Source organism: Emys orbicularis, chromosome 25, assembly GCF_028017835.1.
Source record: "Emys orbicularis isolate rEmyOrb1 chromosome 25, rEmyOrb1.hap1, whole genome shotgun sequence".
In the NCBI taxonomy this organism is placed as follows: Eukaryota; Metazoa; Chordata; order Testudines; family Emydidae; genus Emys; species Emys orbicularis.
This window is the reverse complement of record NC_088707.1, coordinates 3,412,047-3,433,134: the sequence shown is the minus strand read 5'-3', so window position 1 is coordinate 3,433,134 and position 21,088 is coordinate 3,412,047. Positions and strand designations below refer to the sequence as shown.

The window sequence follows — 21,088 nt, the reverse complement described above, 5'->3', positions numbered from 1 at the left end:
TTCCAAATGTATAGTTTTTCTGTGGACTGGAAATAAATTTTCTTGAGGAAGTTGATTCTAATATGTTGAGAATTTGGAGGGAAAAAAAATCTTTTTAATTCTTCCCAGTCTGTACCTATTATGATAATTGACTTCGTGTTAAGGTATGGTATAAGGAGAAGCATGACATACAAGCAAGATGCAGCAACCAGCAAAGCAGCTTGACTCCTGGTTTTTGACTGACTAAGAAGTATTTACATGACGAAGTGCTAGTGCCTTTCATCCAAAATTCTCAAAACACTTCACAAACATGCTTTTACAAACATTCAACCCTGATGCGATATGTAAATACTATTGTACTCATTAGGCAGATGGGTAAAGAGAGGCACAGAAAGATTAAGTGACTTGCCCAAGGTCATATTTGCAGGTTCAAGAATGGAACAAAGAGCTGTGATTCTTGCTACCCTTTTAATCACTAGACCACACTCAAATCATATGCTATCAAAATTTAGCTCTTTTAAGGATAATATACGGATATTTACCAGTGTGGCTACGCTTGTGAACCATCAAGACATTGAGGCTAATGCAGGCTAATCCACAGACATCGCAGTTCATCTTTCCACTAGTTGGCCTGATGTTGTCATATGAACCAGAATGTCTCTCCAGTTTAATGCTCTCATATTCATTATATTCTCTTGGATAGCTGTAAGGTATTTCAGATTCTTCTGTATTTTCCATAGGCTCTGAATTCAAAGCACTCTCTTCTCTTTCATTGTATTCACCCTTCACTTTAACCAAGTCATCTGCAGGTGAACAATAAAGCACAAAATGAAAAATTATGTTAGAAGCTATAATGTCTCTCTAAAACAAATCCACATCAGCTAATTTAATATAAAAATGTTTAAAATAACTCTGCATGTTTGACGTAAATCCACAAAAATAATGAAATACAGTTAAGACATCAGTCCTCATGGATCTTGCATTTATAGTGATAATCTTAAAGAAATTACCTTTACAAAAGTTATATATATTAATTATATTTGGGGATATTTTACTTCTAAGCTATATAAATACATGATACACTATATATCAAATTGTTATTACATTATACATACTGTACAGTATATAAAAGAAAATATTTGTTCACATAATACATAATTAGACTATAGAAATTATTGCCTCAGGGTGTCATTGAGGCCAAGAATACAGGGGAATCTTGCCCCTTCCTCTGAAGCATTTGGTGCTTGCCACTTGACTAGATGGACCACAGGTGTGATCCAGTATGCAATTCTGCTGTTCCTATATTGTAGTGTGAGGCGAGACCCCTTCTCAACAATCCTCATCAGGATTTTCACTAATTATCACTTCAAATAGCAACTTTTATCCAATGATCTCAAAAGCTTTTAGAAGCATCCATTAATTTCCATTAAAATTGCAAAGAGATCTCAGAGGTCAAATTCCTCCCCAAGATATTTGCCCACAGTCACATAGCACGTGTCTGACAAAGAATTCAGGTATCCCTAAATATCAGCATACTGCCCTATTGCTAGGCCATACTTGGCCTCCTTCTCCTAAATGTCCCTGGATAGGCTCCTGGTCCTTTGAGTTCCCATTTTTTCTGGGTGGCTAATGAAGACAACCTCTTAGGTTTTGGTTAGAAAATGACCCTACTGGCAAGATGGGACAGTGGTGTAAGTAGTTAGCCATTTGCAAATAATAACCCCTCACTCGGGAGATGATGCTCCAGGAGTAAAAACATGAGGAGACTGACCATTCTCTTAGAGATAAAATATGTAATTTCCTGTTTGAAAGTATTGCACTCCTGGCCACCTGCACCTTTCCAGAAATGAGGGTTAGACAGTTAAATATGGCTTTCCTGCTAAGCAAGGTGCGTGCCCTTTCTCTAATGTGTAGAACATGGACTATCAAAACTGCATTATCTCTGGATCTGATAAAGAAACCACATCAGATGCAGAGAAAAAACAATTGGTGCCAGTGAAAATGAAGTGATAGCATCAAAAAAAAAAGTGAAAAAATAAAAACCAAGCAATAAACCCTTTCATGAAGTCAAACTTCTCAGCTAAAGTATGGAAGAAAAATACTCCTATGTCCTGCAGACTTTCAGTGAGCTCAGGCATTTATATGGGCACCAAGTATGCTTTTGTCTAAGAATATAACCCTTTCTCACTAGGGTGCAATTTTCTGCCTGTGGCCTTACTTCTGGCTTAAAGGTGTGGGGGAGAGCGTGGAGCAAGTGGTTGTGAGGGTCCTGGTCGTGAGGAAAATTCCAGGTCTCCCTCAGTTTTTCCCTTAGATGATTCTGTCAGCAAGAAGTGTGTTTCTTTCCCCTTTCCTCTCTATGTGCAGGGAGGTTGGCACTCAGAGCCCACAGATCACCCAAGGATTCAGACCGGTCTTGGGTAATGGTCCACCAGAGGTTCATCCACACAGGTACCTTATTTCGCCTTATCTGTTTCAGGAGTAACCCTGCCTCCCTATCTATCTCCTGGACAGTGCATCTCCTTTGGAGTCACACCATTGACAGAGTTTCCCTGCTTGAAGCTATTGCTGCCCATTCCCATGCCCCCAAGTGGGGGATTCTCCAGAGCAGACAGGTCTCAAGCAAAAGTTAGTGTAGCCTCTAGTTGTATAACTTTGCACAATACTTACTGCTAGTTGTTGGGGGGAATGTTAAACAAAACTCTTTTCCACACAGATTTATTTTTTAATAAAATAAGACAATTCTTACAAAATAATTCATCAGGTCCTGTACAGTGTGTTAAAAGAAAGTGCACACTGCAGCTGCACCTTGCTGATACCTTCAGAAATACATTTAAATTTCCACTTACTAATTAATGTTTTACCTGTCATCTGTATTAAATGCAGCTGCTTAGGGGAACAGAACTGGTCTTAACCTCTGATGTAGAAGACTTCTCTATAGTTTTATCCTTTCTGTTTCCCACCACAAGTTCATGGTTCACATCTTTTTACTCTTTAGAGAAATATGCCAATGTTCGTGTATATAATATACATGTGTTTTGTCCCTGATTTCCACTGGGATAGATGATGCAGACTGGTATAGTTTGGGCAATATCTTACGGTTCCACCATGGAAAATAACTGTTTTGCTTTTTCCTTATTGCACACTGTTTGCAATGTTTTTGTTTTCTGATGATAAATGAGAAGGATGCACCTGAGTTCTGATCAAGGCCCTCCCCCCTAAATCATCACTACCACTCCAGCTGTCGGTGATATCCCACCAAAGCTTGAGTGCTTTTCAGTTTGCATGTAGGCGTTAAAAGAACCTCAACGGAAAATTGCAGCTACTGACAACTAAAAGATAGCAGAAAGCAGAACCTATTAGGGAAGAGTTATTTCATTTTGAGTGAATGTTGGAATAGAAATGTGACCTTAAGATGTTGGCCATAATTAAGGGGAAAGTAGTACTACCAAAGTCCCTCAGTGTGCTTGTGATAGGAGAAGAGAAGAGAACAAGTGGCAATATTTATGCCATTTTCCCAAGGAAAAGAAATGGCCTAGGAAAAGTAGGTCAATAATTGATCAAGTGGTAGTAGAGGTCTGCACTGCCATGCAGGAGACAAATTCAATTTCTAGTCCTGGCCTTTTTGCTTTGCAAGCTGGCAGGCATAGGGAGCCCTATGGAAGCATAACACTGGTGGTTGGGTGGGGATGCTTCATGTTGCTTAAAGAGAGATTTTGACAGGTTCCAGAGAATGTCCAATCTAGTCCTCCTCAGCCAAAAGGAGAATGCACAGAATGGGGGAGGAGAATTAAAGTGAGGAAAGATGAGGATATTCTCAAAGGGCTCACTGAAATACATATTGTCCCTTCCGCGTTCAGGAAAGTGAAGAGGTTAATAGAGAAGAATTAATTAATCTGTCCTGGCCTGGGTAACTACATTCTTGGGGCCCCTCCTGAAGACAATACACACAGCAGAAAGGATCTGGTAGATTTTACACAGCAAAGTGGTGGTGTGATACATTAGGGCTGATGCACATGGTTTCATTTCCTGGGGTGATGATTATGAGATGAAAGACATACTCCAGAGTAATATTTTTGTTTCACCTGAAACACTGTAAAAACAATGGGTTCTGGAAAAGATCCAAAATATAAAGCTGTGATGGCAACATTAGACTGAGTCACCACAGAAACTCTGCATATGTATGCTCTGTAAATTAAAGAATAATAATAAAAAGTCAATAACAGCAAATAATTAAGAAAAACGAGTGCGTTGTCTTGACTATACTCTCTAAGAAGAATTCTCAGGGGAACAGCCTTCAATTGCCATGCTTAATCCAATTCCTTGACATCAAACACAGGGAAAAGAATGTAAGTTTTGTGCTGTTACTGAGCAAAGTTTGTTACTGATGCTACCGAAGACAGAAAGATTAAGAATCAGAAGCCATTAAAGGCAACAGCACAACAGGGTGATGTTGCTCAAGTATTGTACGAGAAGTGGGGTCATAATAATGAAATCCTCAACACATGCAAAAAGTCAAATGGATAACAAAGAAACTTAATCATCTTAATGTGGCATTTTAATGATGCTACTGATTTGCTATGCCAATTCTGAGATAATGAGCCCCTAATGCTACAGATGTTCAGCCAGACTTAAAAAAAAAGAAAAGAAAAAGCTTTTCTTGTATGCCATTTCCTAACTATCCAATTAAACAAATTGTGAAAGCATCTAGATAGTTTACCAGATTTTGACAGCTGTTCATAGGATTCAGAAGCTTGGAGAACTAAAGAACAAAAAGGAAGTCTCTCTCTCTCTATATATTTAAGTATATATATATATTGAAGGATTAGAATGTTTTGTGACTACCTGTATCTGACTGATATTAACTGATGAATTGTTACATACAGTATGCAAATGTCTCCACAAACTGTTCCTAGAATTGTGAGTACAAGAGAGAATTGTGAGGTACTAAAACTACGCTTTGCCACCTCACAGAAAGTGAGATTTTCTAGCCTATGCTGGCAGAATAGCACAGTTGTATACCACAAAACTGAAGAAGTCATAAGAGTTTACATATTAAAGAGAATTCACAATCCTGAATGTCTATGAAAAGCTCAGCAATCACTACGCAATGAACATAACGCAATGTGTACATACTGTAATTCTATAACATGGCAACCATTTTCAATAATGTCAAGTGAAAGGGTAAACAAAGAAGAAAAATCCATAATCAAATACTTGAGGAGATGCACACAGTTCATCCAATTACAAAACCTTAGATAAATTACTTCTTTCCTTTCCTTTCTATGTTTTCTTAAGATTTAATGAACATGTAATTTAACACTTTTTTGAAAATGTCAATAAAGATTACAAACATATTTTTCAGTATATTTAGTACTGGAGAAAGGTGCCAGGCAGGCAGCTTGCGATTTAGGCCAGGTCTAAACTACAAGCACTTTGTCAGTATAGATATAAAAATTTTATTAAAGTTAATGTTAAAAATTATATAATACACAGGTTAAGAAAAGAGTGTCTGTACATCTGGGTATAGTGCTTAGATTATCCACAAATACAAAGTTTGTTTAAAAGTCATAAGATACATATAGTGCATAATCAGCAATAACCCAAATTTAGGTGAATAAATTTAACAATACAGTTTAAATAATAGCATCCAAGTATTTGGGTACATCACTTATGAAAAGTTGTACAGTGAGTTGGTTGTAGAAAGCAAATATAGGAATGAGTGTAGATTGTCCATCAGTAATTGAGCATTTAGGGTAAGTTGTCCATTTAGAAAATACATATACTTGTAAAGTGCTCCTAGTGTGGATGCAGCTTTTACCAGTAAAACTACACTTTTGCTGGTTTTACTGCATCTAAGGGATTTTGCGACACAGCTATGTCGGTCACAAATCACACCTCATCATATCTCTGACCAACACAGTTATGCCTGGTACAGGACTGGGACCACACAAACAGATGCAGAGGATCTTTCCATCACACCATTATGTCAATGTGGCTGCAGGTATCAACTGTAAGGATGAGAATGGAATTCAAGTCCTCCTGGCCCAGTCAGACTTTGAGGCTTCTCTGCTGAAAATGGTGATAAGGCCAATTAATGATGACTGTGGTGATTTTTGTGAGAAGATCATTTGTCCACTAGGCACTGAAATTATATTCTCAAGTCATTTCATAGTCCCCTGAACAACCATCAGATGAGCTCTACTAATCTGGACTGGATTCACGGGCAAGTAGAAGTAAAAGGTTCTACTGCCTAATACCAGTCCTCTGAGCCAGCCCTTCTCCTTTACTCCAGACCATGTCAGAGCTGCAACCTTTCTGTATTTCTCCACCTGATTGTCCATTTAATTTCAAAACTCATGATTCCCCAGCAGTTGACTCCAACCATGTCCCCTTCTGCCCTAGGGATAGAATAGGCATGGCTGGAACTCACTGTACTCTGGCAATCCCGGTAGGTCTTATAGCCCCATTACAAGACAATGTGCTTACCAGCAGGTTGGGGCTGCACTACATTGCACCAGGGACCGGGTGGAACAGCACAAAGCCACCTTTGCTTCACTCTCCATAGGTGTTCCAAGCATTGAGCCAGTGTGCCTGAGATTTTGTCTTATCAAAATAATTATTTAATCTGGATATGAGTCAACAGTGTGCTCTTGTTGCCAAGAAGGCTAATGGCATTTTGGGCTGTATAAGTAGGGGCATTGCCAGCAGATCGAGGGACGTGATCGTTCCCCTCTATTCGACATTGGTGAGGCCTCATCTGGAGTACTGTGTCCAGTTTTGGGCCCCACACTACAAGAAGGATGTGGAAAAATTGGAAAGAGTCCAGTGGAGGGCAACAAAAATGATTAGGGGGCTGGAGCACATGATTTATGAGGAGAGGCTGAGGGAACTGGGATTGTTTAGTCTGCAGAAGAGAAGAATGAGGGGGGATTTGATAGCTGCTTTCAACTACCTGAAAAGGGGTTCCAAAGAGGATGGAGCTCGGCTGTTCTCAGTGGTAGCAGATGACAGAACAAGGAGCAATGGTCTCAAGTTGCAGTGGGGGAGGTTTAGGTTGGATATTAGGAAAAACTTTTTCACTAGGAGGGTGGTGAAGCACTGGAATGGGTTACCTAGGGAGGTGGTGGAATCTCCTTCCTTAGAGGTTTTTAAGGTCAGGCTTGACAAAGCCCTGGCTGGGATGATTTAGTTGGGAATTGGTCCTGCTTTGAGCAGGGGGTGGGACTAGATGACCTCCTGAGGTCCCTTCCAACCCTGATATTCTATGATTCTATGATCTATAGGTCAGATCCTCATCTGGTGTAAATCAGCAAAGCTTCATTGACTTCAGTGAGTATCTGGCTCTATTGTCCTCTATTACTGTCATATTATTTTTGTCTGTTGCAACTATAATTCACCATCTACATTTTACAGTGATAAGGAAATAAACACCCATTTAACTTATACACTGTATACAGCACATTTCAAGGGTGATATCTAAATGAGCCAATGTAGTGTGCACCTGGTAGAAATTTCACTTCTAAAAATAGGAGAGAAACTTTCATAATTCCTCTCTGTGGAATGCATGTTCTATGCTAATTAGTCTCTTTATTTTTATTCAGACTTCAGACAAAAATAGAAGCAAATCAGACTGAAATACAGCATTTCAAATAGTAGAAAAATCAGGAATACTCTTCCTAGCATTTGTATATTTAACGTCTATCTATAACAATTTCCCTTTTAATAACTGTCCTCCTATCATCAAAATAGAACCTGATGTATCTTAAAATATAATTAATTACAACAAAATAAAACATCATAAGAATTATGCTGTAAAAATCAAGTGAGCCAGGAAATTCAGAGTTAATCCTAACCCTCAGCTTCTTAGAGCTTTTTAATCAAAGACTAACATACTGATTTTTTCCCCCTGTGGAGACCTATAATTTCATGAAGGATCCTATGCCCAAATATTTTAAAGAGTACTGTCTGTTAGCTTTCGTGTATTATCAATTGTCTGCCCTTTAATAATGGTCTTACACTTTATAGTGCTTTCATTCAGAAAGATCCCAAACCACTTTACCAAATTTTACTGAATGAACTATCGATATAGGAATTACATTGTCCAAAGCTAAGTGCTATCAACTCTGGACTGAAAGATGGCAACTATATATTATATCCAACTAAAGCTGCGGTAGGAATTTAGGGAAGCGGAATGTAATCATCCTGGATGGAATTTGACTAGAACATCAGGCATTATTTGGGGATATGAGTTTACTATTGACTCAGAGAGAACACCACTTCGTACTGCATCACCTGCAGTGCCTGAATTTTATCTTGAGCTCTCCCATTCAAATCCTGTCTATGCCAATGTTGCTTAATTTACAAGATTTTCTGGCGCTGGTTTTCTGAACTTTAGTGTCCTTTAAAATCTCCCTTTCTTAAAAAAAAGAAAAGAAAAAAGATTAAACTCTGAGTTTTCTTCTGTTACTATTTAGATAACATCACTCATAGAAGACATCTTCTAAAACTACAATTCCTAAAGTCCAGAAAGCCAGATACAATCACAACCGTTAAATCACACTTCAGTAAGACAGTTGAATCAGAAAACATCTGGACATAACAGTCAGACTGAAAGAAGTTACATGTTAAATTCTGATAATCTCATTCGTTAGTGTTTAAAGGTTATACTAAGAGACATATTACTAATGTGATCAGTCAAGCTTGACTTTCTTTGGTCATCTGGTTTTTAAAATGCATTTCAAAATCTGAAATGTTTAAAGTACAATCTTGCTAATCACTCTCAAATAGATTTTCAAATGTCCTTTATTCCAATAGCACCAGATAATACTAACTGACATTTATGTAGCAAATTTGATTCCAAAATGTTTTCAAAATTATGCACAATATACAGGATTGAGGAATCACTCTTGTGTGGAGTTTAGCAGCCAGTACACCATATGCGTAAAGAGGGGGGAAATTTTGGCCCAAAAAAGCAAGGCAAATTTTGGCCCAAAAAAGCAAGGCAAAGTACCAGTGGAAATTTAATGAACATGCAGAGAAGACAGGACCTTCATTTTTAAGGTATTGCCCAAAAGACCCAAACAGATTAAACTGCATGAAACTTAATTTATCTATTTTGGAAGAATGAAAGGTGAATCAACCAAGCCAGGATTTGAATTTGTAATTCTTGATAATCCAGGTTTTGAAGCTAGATTTTTAGATCACAAATGCTTCCCCTCCAGAGTTACTTTGTTGCAATAATATAATCCATGAATTATTTTTGCACTTTAATCTAGCTTTGACCTCTCCGGGTTAATTTCTGCATTCCAGCATCTTTCCAGTGACTCAAACATTATTAAACTCATTCTTTTTTGCCACATAAATAGGTCGGGGATAAAGTGTGATTTATCTTAATTGATATTCTCTACTAGCCCATGTTTCTGTAAACTGATTCTTGTCTAATATGACGTGTGATCTGATTTCCAGGGCCATTCTCTCATCTTCACCTCTCATGTGTTGTATACTGCATGGGAAAAAATAGGTCCCCTGGTCTAGATTTCATTTCAGTACAAAAAGAAACAATAATTGTCCCTGTTTTAATTTCTCAGTTGTATTGTATGGATCTATGGGATACATACAGTGTGAACATAGAAAAGTGAGTACAGAATATATTTACCTTAAGAACTAAAAATGTTACTGGAAAAAAATTCCAGAATCTATTGAATATTAGTATGTACCTTTTTTCTCCTTGGCTTTGCCTTCTCTGACCAGATATGATAGTCACATACCTCAAAAGAAATTTAGTCTCTTTTTCCTAGGTAAGGATAATGGATGAAACAGACTAAGGAAATGGCTGCACATTTCTGGCTAAGGCAATCAAGATTACTGAGTTTTCATACCTCTAATTCCTAATTACATTGGGCCCTGTTATAAGTGCCCAGTACAACACAATCTGCAACTGTATGTCATTCATAAACAAATTGTAATGAAACTGACAAATTTTTGTTGATGTCATTTAAAAATGTTTGGCAGTATTGCTTTTTGTTGACAGTACAGTACTGCAGAGTTAAAACAAAGTAGAGTGAATCTTTTGTTGATAACATTAGGGAGATGTGACTTTCAGTTCATACCTAGCTATCAAAGCTCACAGACTTGACACAGTTAACCAGTACAGACTCCTTGCCTGGTTTTAACACTTACAGAAATCCCCTGTTAAGTGAACTTCTGCAGCAAAGTACTGCTGATTTTGTGAGATAACCCCTGAGTCCCATGAGCGGCAGGGCTCGATCTAGGCTTGGGAGATGTAATATTCTGATAAAAAACGGCACTTCCTTTTCAAGCAGATAAGTGCGTGTGCTAAACAGCACCACTGGAACCTCAGTGAGCGCCTAAGCGAGGGTTTGTCAGCCTCTCCTGTCTCACTCCAGCCTTTTAACCGCCCCCTTTCACACACCTAAATGCAGCAGCAATTAGCATCCATAAACCACAAATGTGGCTTCTATTTCTTTTCATTTCACAACCATGAAAGCTAGCTAACATTCATAACACTGAAAAAGTAGTCTGCCTCAACCAATGACGGAATTGAGACTTTAATTACAATACTTGTGCTTGACCTGTGTCTCCCATGGAAACAAATATTTTTAATTTAATTTTTAAAGTAAGGACTCTTCAGTTAAGCATATCTGCCACTCAAGGCCACCATGGTGGGGGATATGAAAAGGAAAGGGAAGTCTAAATCCTTCCCCCAATATCTGCCTCATTGCTTGTCTCTTTTCTGACTAGTTACAGGAAGCACCATAGGAACAGTTTTTTTTCATAGTTGCAGGCAGGCATACACCATGTGCACCACAGCATACAACTTCAATTCCCTTGGGGCAGCAAGGTTTTTTTGTTGTTGTTGTTCTTCACCAAGCTTTTTATTAACCTAATACTATAGTCCTCTGTCTAACTGCTTGCACTATATTCAGTGATCAGACTAGGGTGAAGCCCATTTACTTGGGCTGTGTGTGTGAAAGGCTGAATTTCACTCACCGTGTGTAACCTTTCCATTGCATGTTTTGAGCATGTGGCATGCAGGCAGAGGGAGCATCATATTACCCAGTGTGTTTGTGTGGCCAAGGGACTGTGTGAATTTGAAATCGTGAGCTACAACTGCAGATTTTCTTACAACCGATTTGCAATGTTCCTGGGTGCTTCTTCTTGTTTTCCATTGAGAACAGTGAAGAGTGATACGAAAATGCCACAAGAATATTAGCTTTGATGAGATATTTTGACATTAATTCATTTATTGCCATTATTAATTTTCTGTAATGTCTCCTTGATGCTTCCCAATCTCACCATCTGCAAAGTTAGCCCAAAACTTCTACCAAACCAGTCCAGAGTTGGACAAAATACAGATTTCAGTTGTCCCCACCTCGCACAAAGCCTGAAGCCATGTCTCCATTATTCTATATAGAGACCACCTCCACTGATAATGCAAGATTAATAAGTGAACAAGCTCTAAGAAACTAGTGATTATTGTTACCAGGTATGGATGATTTAATCATATAACAGGGAAAATGCTGGCTTACAGCAGTAATAAAGGAAAATTATTATTGTTGGAGATATTTTTAATTGAAAAAAATACTAAACTATCAAATGCCTGATCGCCACCCAAGCAGATGGAGAACACCATTTGGGCATGGACAATGACCATAAGCTGGTGGAACTGAGTTCTTCTCAAAACCTGGTACGAGCATCCATGGCTGTATAACATCAGGATAGGAAAGGAGGCTTCTTGGTAGGCCTTTGGTGAGCTAAGCTTGATAGTGAAGCACCAGACCACAAGGATGAGAGCACTGCTTCAATGTGGAAGAGATTTTGGACTTCCCTGTGAAAACTATCCACCCTGGTCTTTTAGGGACAAGTTTGATGATGGGAAGTCAGTGGAGGGTATGTTGTGGAGGCTTGCAGGACAATACAGAATGTGTTGCAGGGTGCGTGATCGAACAGAGTACAAAGGCCACAGGAGGGGCCAGAATATGGACAACCCTGGTTGCACAGATGCCATCAAAGCCTGGTTTGACCTGTAAAACTTTTAGGATTGGTGATGATGAAAAGAAGGAAAGAGCCCAGCTTAGCCTGAGTCTGCACTCCTCGCTTCCATTTCCAAAGTCGCAATGATGGCACCATCTTTTCTGCTACTGAACTCTTCCCTAGGCCTGGAACACACCAGAACCCCAGCCTCCTTCCCCCATCCTGCTGTAAGTCAAGCTCCATGACATTGTGGAATAGGGTTCTGTGGTTTGCATGGGGTGTGGAGGTCCCGGTGTAGCTCCTCCATGGCATCCCCACCCAGAAGAGTGGACTGTGTCAGCTTTGGTGCTCTGGGACCTTCTCCACCCACAAAGCATAGCATTTGAGTCACACTAACTGAATCCATTTAAAACTCTTTACATTTAAACATTTATTTTTAATCTTCAAAGCTGCAGTGGTGATGAAAGCTTTGGTGGATCATCAAGGGATGTTCATGAATGTGTACACAAGGTGGTCCAGCAAAGAGCATAATGCCAGAATTTTCAAAAACAGCGGACTTGTGAAGAGCAGAGAAAGGGGAGCTGTATTCCCACCCACAACATTGTCATGTTACCACTGTGATTCTGGATGACTCTACATACCCATTTTTGCCATGGCTAATAAATCTTTTCATAGTTACAACAAACCTAACAATGGAGTGCGAAGGCAGCTGGATTGGTATCAGTCCATGCACAGTCACACAAGCAACTGCGCTTGAGCCTGTTAGCATAGCCTACACTCAGCATGCTGCACAAATTAGAACTACTGTGTGCATATGCTATCAGACTGATGGTGCAGAACTGTATGTGAAGCAAACACAAGATACAAGAACCAGAGGTCCCATAACACAAGAACCAGGAGTCACCCAATGAAATTAACAGGCAGCAGGTTTAAAACAAACATAAGGAAGTACTTCTTCACACAACACAGTCAACCTGTGGAACTCGTTGCCAGGGGATGTTGTGAAGGTCAAAAGTATAACTGGTTCAAAAAAGAATTAGGTAAGTTTATGGAGGATAGGTCAATCAATGTCAAGATAGTCAGGGATGCAACCCCATGCTGTGGGTGTCCCTAAACCTCTGACTGCTAGAAACTGGAACTGGACTATATATTCCCTATCACTCGATAATTATCCTGTTCTGTTCATTCCCTCTGAAGCATCTTGCACTGGCCGTTGGTGGAAGACAAGACACTGAGCTAGATGGACAATTGGTCTGACCCACTGTAGCCATTGTTATGTTCTTAAGTAGTAAATGTCATTTTATGTTGTGAAGCTGCAGTATGTCTTTTTACATAATAAAGACATCCTTCTATTTCTCAAAATCTCTTTATTTGTACGTTGAGGATCTTCACAGAGGAGTGGATTATTGTGGTGTTGTAGTGGGTTTATATTCTGGGTTGTTTCATGAAGGATGGATGTTATAATGGTGAGGTAGTTTATTGAAGAGTGAATTGATGATGTATTGATATTAATAACAGTATCTTTGATGTGTAAAATTCACAGAACCTTTGTTTTCAAGAATAAAAGTTATTGCACAAAAGAGGCTTGCAGCAGGTCAGCTGCCATATAAAATAATGTAACATATGTACAAGAGCAGGGTCAACATAAATGTTCTCTTCTCTGCACATAAAATATATTATTTGGATATATCTTTTCCTTTCCATACTATTGCAGATTGGTGAAGTGCCTGGGAAAATGTTGTGAAGGAGCTAAAGGTAGGGGGTAGTCAAGTAACTACTAATGTCCTGATTGATGCCAGGATATTGGGCAGGTGGTACATTGTAGGTTCAGGCCAGATTTTCAAAGATATGTACGTGACTAAAGATGCAAAGGAGTGCCCAGTGGGCTCTTCAAAAGCACCTAAGCAGCTTTGTCATTTAAATCCTATTGATTTCAAAGGAAGTTAGGCAACTAGCTTACACACTTTTGAAAAATCCCATTAGGCATCTATATGCATCTTTACGTGACTAAACACCTTTGAAAATCTGGTCCTCAGTCTCTAAGGGCATGTCTACACTATGGAGACGATACTGGCACAACTATGTCTGCATAGGTTATGCTGGCATAACCCCATAGTGTAAACGCAGCATACATTAACAGAAGTGACAGAGGGTCCTGTGGCACCTTTAAGACTAACAGAAGTTTTGGAGCATAAGCTTTCGTGGGTCAATGCCCACTTCATCAGATGCAAGACGTCTTGCGTCTGATGAAGTGGGTATTCACCCACGAAAGCTTATGCTCCAATACTTCTGTTAGTCTTAAAGGTGCCACAGGACCCTCTGTTGCTTTTTACAGATTCAGACTAACACGGCTACCCCTCTGATAATTAACAGAAGTGGTTTTTCTGCCAGTGTAGGAACACCACCTCCCCAAACAACGTTATCTACATTAATGGAAACACTCTTCCATTGACATAACCTCCAGTGTAGATGCAGCTATGTCAGGATAACTACATTGGTCAGGGGTATGGTTTTTTTCACGTCCCTGACTGACGTAGTTATACAAAAATAACTTTCAAGTGCGGCCAAAGCCTAAGTAGCCCATTCTTTCCCAGAATTGAACACTTTTGCAGGATGTGGTATGGAAGCACTTTCTACTCCTGCTGCTTGTGCTATACCTAGTTTGTGGAGAAATAAAGTACTTCCATCTCCAATATGGTCATTCTAGCCTCATTCACCAGTTTAGCACTAAATTTACTTTATGTATCTTTTGGATTTTGTTAAAGCAGTTTTATTTTTAATTACTCAAAGGTTCGATGTGAAAGTTCATTTTAGACCAAAGTAAAACTGTTATTTCCAAGTTATGGCAAAAACAGATAATGTCTAACTTTATTCACTTAGATCAGCAGTTCTCAGACTGTGGGTCGGGACCCCAAAGTGGGTCACGACCCCTTTTTAATGGGGTCACCAGGGCTGGCTTAGACTTGCTGGGGTCCAGAGCCAAAGCCCAAGCCTCAGGGCTTTAGCCCTGGGTGGCAGGGCTCAGGTTATAGACCCCCTGCCTGGGGCTGAAGCCTTTGGTCTTCAGCTTTGGCACACCTAGGGCAGCAGAACTCAAGTGGGCTCAGTCTTTGCTCCCCCCTCCTGGGGTCGTGTAGTAATTTTTGTTGTTGTCAGAAGGGAGTCGCGGTGCAATGAAGTTTGAGAATCCCTGACTTAGGTGACCAATTCAGAGACAATTTTTTTAAAATGGCATGATTTAAGTAAATCCTGATTCAGAAAACTGTCACCTGAAGCCACAGACATAATTTGTCTTGATACTAGTGTATTTTCATGGACATGCTGTATTTGAGAGGCAATATGAAACTGGTAAAACACCACATGCCTTTTCCTCAGTATATATTACCACATCCTCTGCCAAGCAGTATTTTTCACTGTCTGTGGTTGAGAACTGGCATAAATGAACATGCTCTACTCAGAGTAGCTGGAATGTTTATTAATGCTGTGATTTCACTTTATGACCATCTAGATACAGAGACCTATTTGAAGGCCCCCCTCTCAAATTTTGCAATCCTAAAGGCCACACCATGACAGATTGTCGGGAGTCCAAGGACTGCATCTTTTATCTTTTTTGCCTATTAGGTGCTTTGATACTATAGAGAAGAAGCCATACCAGTTTCTAGATAGAAAGAGTTAAATAGACATATAAATGTACATAGGATATCTTTTCAATTAAAAATAGGTGCACATGGGTGTAATACTTGTGCTTATACTTGTATCTTCCTTGAGAGATATATAGAAATTGTTTGTTGTTTGAATTCATTGTCAATAAAAACCTGGAGTTGCTCAGCTTTTTCCTCACTGAGCAGTTACAGGGAAAAGATTACGGTGTGCAGCAGTTTAAGATTCTACAGTGCACCCTTGTCCCAGGAGTTTAGAATAATCTACCCTTTCTTTAGAAAATGAAGCTGAAAGCTGTTAAAATATTCCGAGCTAACAAAAGGGCTAAGTGATATTGATGCACAGTGCCCCGCTAGCAGGAATATCTTGTTATATGCAAACTACTTTTTTCAAAACATTTCAGTGTATGATTTTCAACAACAAAACATTGAGTGAATGATTCTGCATGAGGTGCATTACCCAAATAATCCTGCTTATCCTTCCTCTCATTATCTGAAAGTCTGTCATGGCTCCCAACAAAATTGCACCCACACTCCCTTCTTCTACAGTCTTCGTATCTGATATATTATTACTTACTATATGTTTATGATCTGTTTTGTCTGTGTAAGTAATACATTATAAGTTCTCTGGGGCAGGGACCATTTTTCCTTGAGCTTTTGTACAGCATTGAGCACACCATTAGAGCTTGCTAAATAATAAAGTTAGTTAATCTATGAACTCATTCATAAAACCAAGATTGAAATGTACAGCATTTATCTGATAATGAACTTGATAGTGTATGTTTCATGGGTCCTGTATAAATGACCTATGTGCAATCTGCACATGGAGATTGTTTGATGGGAACTAGTAGTACTTCCTCCAATCTCCATATCACCTGGGAATCTGTTAAAATGTTCAGACCTCAAACTCATATTTCAATGTTTGTACATCACGTAGCACACGGGAGCATGATCTTAATTAAAACTTCTAGGCATGAACATAACACAATCAATCAAAGGAATAAGAAGATCTTTAACCATTGGTTTTCATCATGCAACCCCTGTTTACCTCCTGTTTCTTCATGAGGTTGACTGTGCTCTTTCATATCTTCCCTACTATCCATGTTTTCCATCTCCTGGAATTTGTTCACATTACAGTCTTTCAAAACTTCCTGTCCTTCTGAAGAAAGGAAAATGTTAAATGATAATAATTAACCCTTCAATAGCACCTTCCATGTAATTATCTCAAGGCACTTTGCAAACGAAATAATTTTCACAACTCTCGTGTCAGTACCCATTTTATGGAAGGACAACATTGCAACATAGCTTAATGATTTGCTTATGGTCATTCACTGAGTCACTGATAGAACTGGGAATAGATCCCCAAAACCACACACCGTGCTAAAACAACAACTATCACCAATGCCATAGAATATACATCTAAAAGGAGTGTTAATCTATTGTTCAGACTTAAATAGTCTGGAACTGTTCTGAGTCAGGTTAAAAACAGAGATAAACTGAAGTATAAGTAATTATATGTAATATGCTGCAGGACCTTTCTAATGTGTCCTATTGACTAGGAGACCCATTGCAAATTAGTTAATTTTATGAATTAGCAGATAAATAAACAAGAACTTTAAATAAAGCATAGAAAATGATCACAAGATGTACTTTGTTCATATGGAGCTCAATCCTGCAAGGTGCTGAAAACTCTGGCCCCCATCTAGCAAAGTACTTGAACACATGCTTAACTTTAACCATATGAGTAGTCTCATTGATGTAAATGGATTTGTGCTCCTAAATCACTTAGGTGCTTTTGGAAAAATCACACCCTTAAATATGAAAATTGTTAACTACTTCACTGATGATCATTTTGGCAGAAACAGCAATTATTGTGCTTCTCCCACAATTCCAAATTGCCTCCCAGGCAGAAAAAGCCCCAACAATCTCTTAACCAGATACCAAAACCTCCAGCTTCACCTCTAAAACCTTTTCTTTTGTCCATGAGCAATGATAATTCTCAATCATACATTCTTTTGATTTCTCTTCTATCACATTATTTTCTAAAATTCTATTGCCCTCTTATGCATTTACTTCAACTCCGGAGTTTAATTTTCTGTCCTGTAATGTCCATCTTCAGTTTTGTAATGTATCATCTAGTACATTGTTAATCTGAACAGACTGTGCAATTCTTTCATTTTTTTTTCCAGTTAAAAATTACTAAGATTTTAAAGAGGAGGGTGAGAGAAAGCTTAAGGGTACAGTACCTGTAGCCACTGACTGTTCCTGAGAATTACTTAGGTCCATACCTGACTGTGAATCTGGAAAAGACACAGACAAAGTAAATGCTAGCAGCAATCTAAATTGATAATAATATTTTTTAAATTATCTCTGCTCTAACAAAGCTATAAGAGTATAATTTATTATGAATAAACCTAAACAGCAAAATTGACACATTAATAATCTAAAGAAAGAGCTATCAAAGAATTATTTTTATCAAGTGGAATTTGTACAATATAATTAATTTATACCCATTCTTTTTCTATAGCTCGACTAGTGTTAGGTGTCCAAAACAAGCAAACAGCATTCTTCCTTTTATAGTTTCTCAGTATTACTGAATCAAATCATCTATGTTTTCCATTTAAGACCTCATTCTGAATGCAGCTTGATGGTAGTAGCTATGTATCGGGGGGATCTCTGTGGAGCAGAGTACTAGACGCTCCTAAATCCCCTTATTAACAAAAAGGAAAAAAGCTCCTATTAATTTTGCTACATCAAATTTGTGTAACTAGGGGTGCAAAACTAACTTTGTTTCTGAATTCTCATAAGGATACTGGGGCAGAGATTTAAAAAAATTGGAGACTAAAGATAGACTCCTAAGTCTGTATTTAGGAACGTATACAGTATATGTGATAAGAACAGGAGTACTTGTGGCACCTTAGAGACTAACAAATTTATTAGAGCATAAGCTTTCGTGGGCTACAACCCACTTCTTCTCAATTAACCCACTTCTTCGGATGCATATAGAGTGAAACATATATTGAGGAGATATATATACACACACACATACAGACAGCATGAACAGGTGGGAGTTGTCTTACCAACTCTGAGAGGCCAATTAAGTAAGAGAAAAAAAACTTTTGAAGTGATAATCAAGATGGCTCAGTACAGACAGTTTATGTGATGTGATTTTCTAAAGTGCTGAGCAGCCAACAGGTCCCTTTGAAATCAATGACTTAATTAGGTGTCTAAATGTGACCTTAGTAGCTTAGGCAGTCATTGATTTTTTTTTAAATCCCGGCCTGCGTAGATCAATGTATTGCACTTTCTAGATGCCTGTACTTTCATGACAACTTACAAATGTGGCTGATATTAATATTCACCTTTTTAATGGTGCCATAGCTCCCTGTTCCTTTATTTCCTCTTTCCTTCACTATTTTTGTTTCTTTACTTGTCAAAAAATCTTGAATTGTCTTTACACAATCAAACAGGAGACCCAGAGCACATAAAACTCATTCCTGACAGTTACATAACAGAAATACACATACTGTGGCAGTGAGGTGTTAACCACTACTGACATTTACCCCATAATTATCTCTCTTTACCACCACTGTTTATGGAACATTTTTGTGGTCTCTGCAACATCAAAATGTAAAGCTTTGTTAACTAAAAAGTAAAGATGCCTGGCACTGTATGAGGTTATCCTAAAAGTTCTGGGCGAGTGTGACCTTGCTGACATGTTCAGCATAGTAAAAGTAAGTTAAAAAAAAAAAAAAAAAAAAAAGTCTTGTACCTACCTGCCTGATAAAGTTGCTAAAAATTTTGGATCTATTTTGGTCTCCTAAATGCTTATGTTTAGCTTTAATTTCTCAAATATTGTATGTGTGTAGCTCCCACTATGGTTAAATAGTAATTAGCAGTAAACAGCAAGAAAAATTTGATCTTTTTTAAGAGTGGGATTGTCAAAAGTATTCAGCACTGGCCTAACTCTTCTCCCATTGAACTTAAATGGGAGCACTTAGGGCAACACTGAATACTTATGAAAATCTCATCTTAAAATTAAATCAGAATCCCTATCTTCTCTCACATTTAGTTATACATGGCATTTCCATAGTGTGTATTAGCCAAGGATCCCAAAATGCTTTACAGACATTAATGAGGCCTCTGAAACTCCCTGTAAGTTAGGTAAATATTATTAAACACATTTTACAGATGGGGGGAAATTTAGGTATAGAAAAATTAAGAGATCCATTCGAGGTCAAACAAACTCAGAGGCAGACTCAAAAACAGCACCAAAAAGTACTGGTTCTCAAACTAGACCATAATATTTATTCTAGGGCTGTCGATTAATCGCAGTTAACTCACACGATTAACTCAAAATTAATCGCGATTAAAAAATAAAACACCAATTAATTGGTGTTTTAATTGCACTGTTAAACAACAGAATACCAATTGAAATTTATTAAATATTTTGGATGTTTTTCTATATTTTCATATATATTGTATTCTGTGTTGTAACTGAATATGTGTATATTATTTATTACAAATATTTGCACTGTAAAAATTATAAACAAAAGAAATACACCTCTACCTCGATATAACGCTGTCCTCGGGAGCCAAAAAATCTTACCGCGTTATAGGTGAAACCGTGTTATATTGAACTTGCTTTGATTCGCCGGAGTGCGCAGCCCCGCCCCCCTGGAGCACTGCTTTACCGCGTTATATCCAAATTTGTGTTATATCGGGTTGCATTATATCGGGGTAGAGGTGTAGTATTTTTTCAATTCGCCTCTACAAGTACTGTAGTGCAATCTTTTTGTCCTGAAAGTGCAATTTACAAATGTAGATTTTTTTTGTTACATAACTGCACTCTAAAACAAAACAATGTAAAACTTCAGAGCCTACAAGTCCACTCAGTCCTACTTCTTGTTCAGCCAATTGCTAAGACAAACACGTTTGTTTACATTTACAGGAGATAATGCTGCCCTCTTCTTATTTACAATGTCACCAGAAAGTGAGAACAGGCATTTGCATGGCACTTTTGTAACTGGCATTGCAAGGTATTTACGTGCCAGATATGCTAAACATTCTTATGCCCCTTCATGCTTCGGCCACCATTCCAGAGAACATGCTTCCATGCTTATGATGCTTGTTAAAAAAATAATGCGTTAATTAAATTTGTGACTGAACTCCTTGGGGGAGAATTGTATATCCCCTGCTCTATCTGCATTCTGCCATATATTTCACGTTATAGCAGTCTCGGATGATGACCCAGCACATGTTGTTCATTTTAAGAACACTTTCACTGCAGATTTCACAAAACACAAAGAAGGTACCAATGTGAGATTTCTAACGATAACTACAACACTCGACCCACGGTTTAAGAATCTGAAGTGCTTTCCAAAATCTGAGAGGGACGAAGTGTGCAGTATGCTTTCAGAAGTCTTAAAAAAGCAACACTCCGATGTGGAAAC

General features: G+C 38.4%; 1 protein-coding gene across 2 annotated transcripts in view; it reads right to left on the bottom strand.

Moving 5' to 3' along the window:
• The window catches only part of IKZF3 (IKAROS family zinc finger 3), a 37,270-nt gene extending 19,349 nt beyond the window's left edge, over positions 1 to 17,921 (bottom strand). The window contains exons 1-3 of one of the 2 annotated variants that reach the window (XM_065422470.1): positions 17,882 to 17,921; positions 16,684 to 16,794; positions 522 to 782 (exon numbers count right to left, since the gene is read on the bottom strand). In XM_065422470.1, coding sequence (XP_065278542.1) covers positions 522 to 782; positions 16,684 to 16,794; positions 17,882 to 17,921 — 412 coding nt within the window. Of the gene's footprint in view, positions 1 to 521; positions 783 to 16,683; positions 16,795 to 17,881 lie in introns of those variants that run through there. The other variant, XM_065422471.1, reaches the window with a different exon arrangement.
• Between the last annotated feature and the right edge of the window lie 3,167 nt (positions 17,922 to 21,088).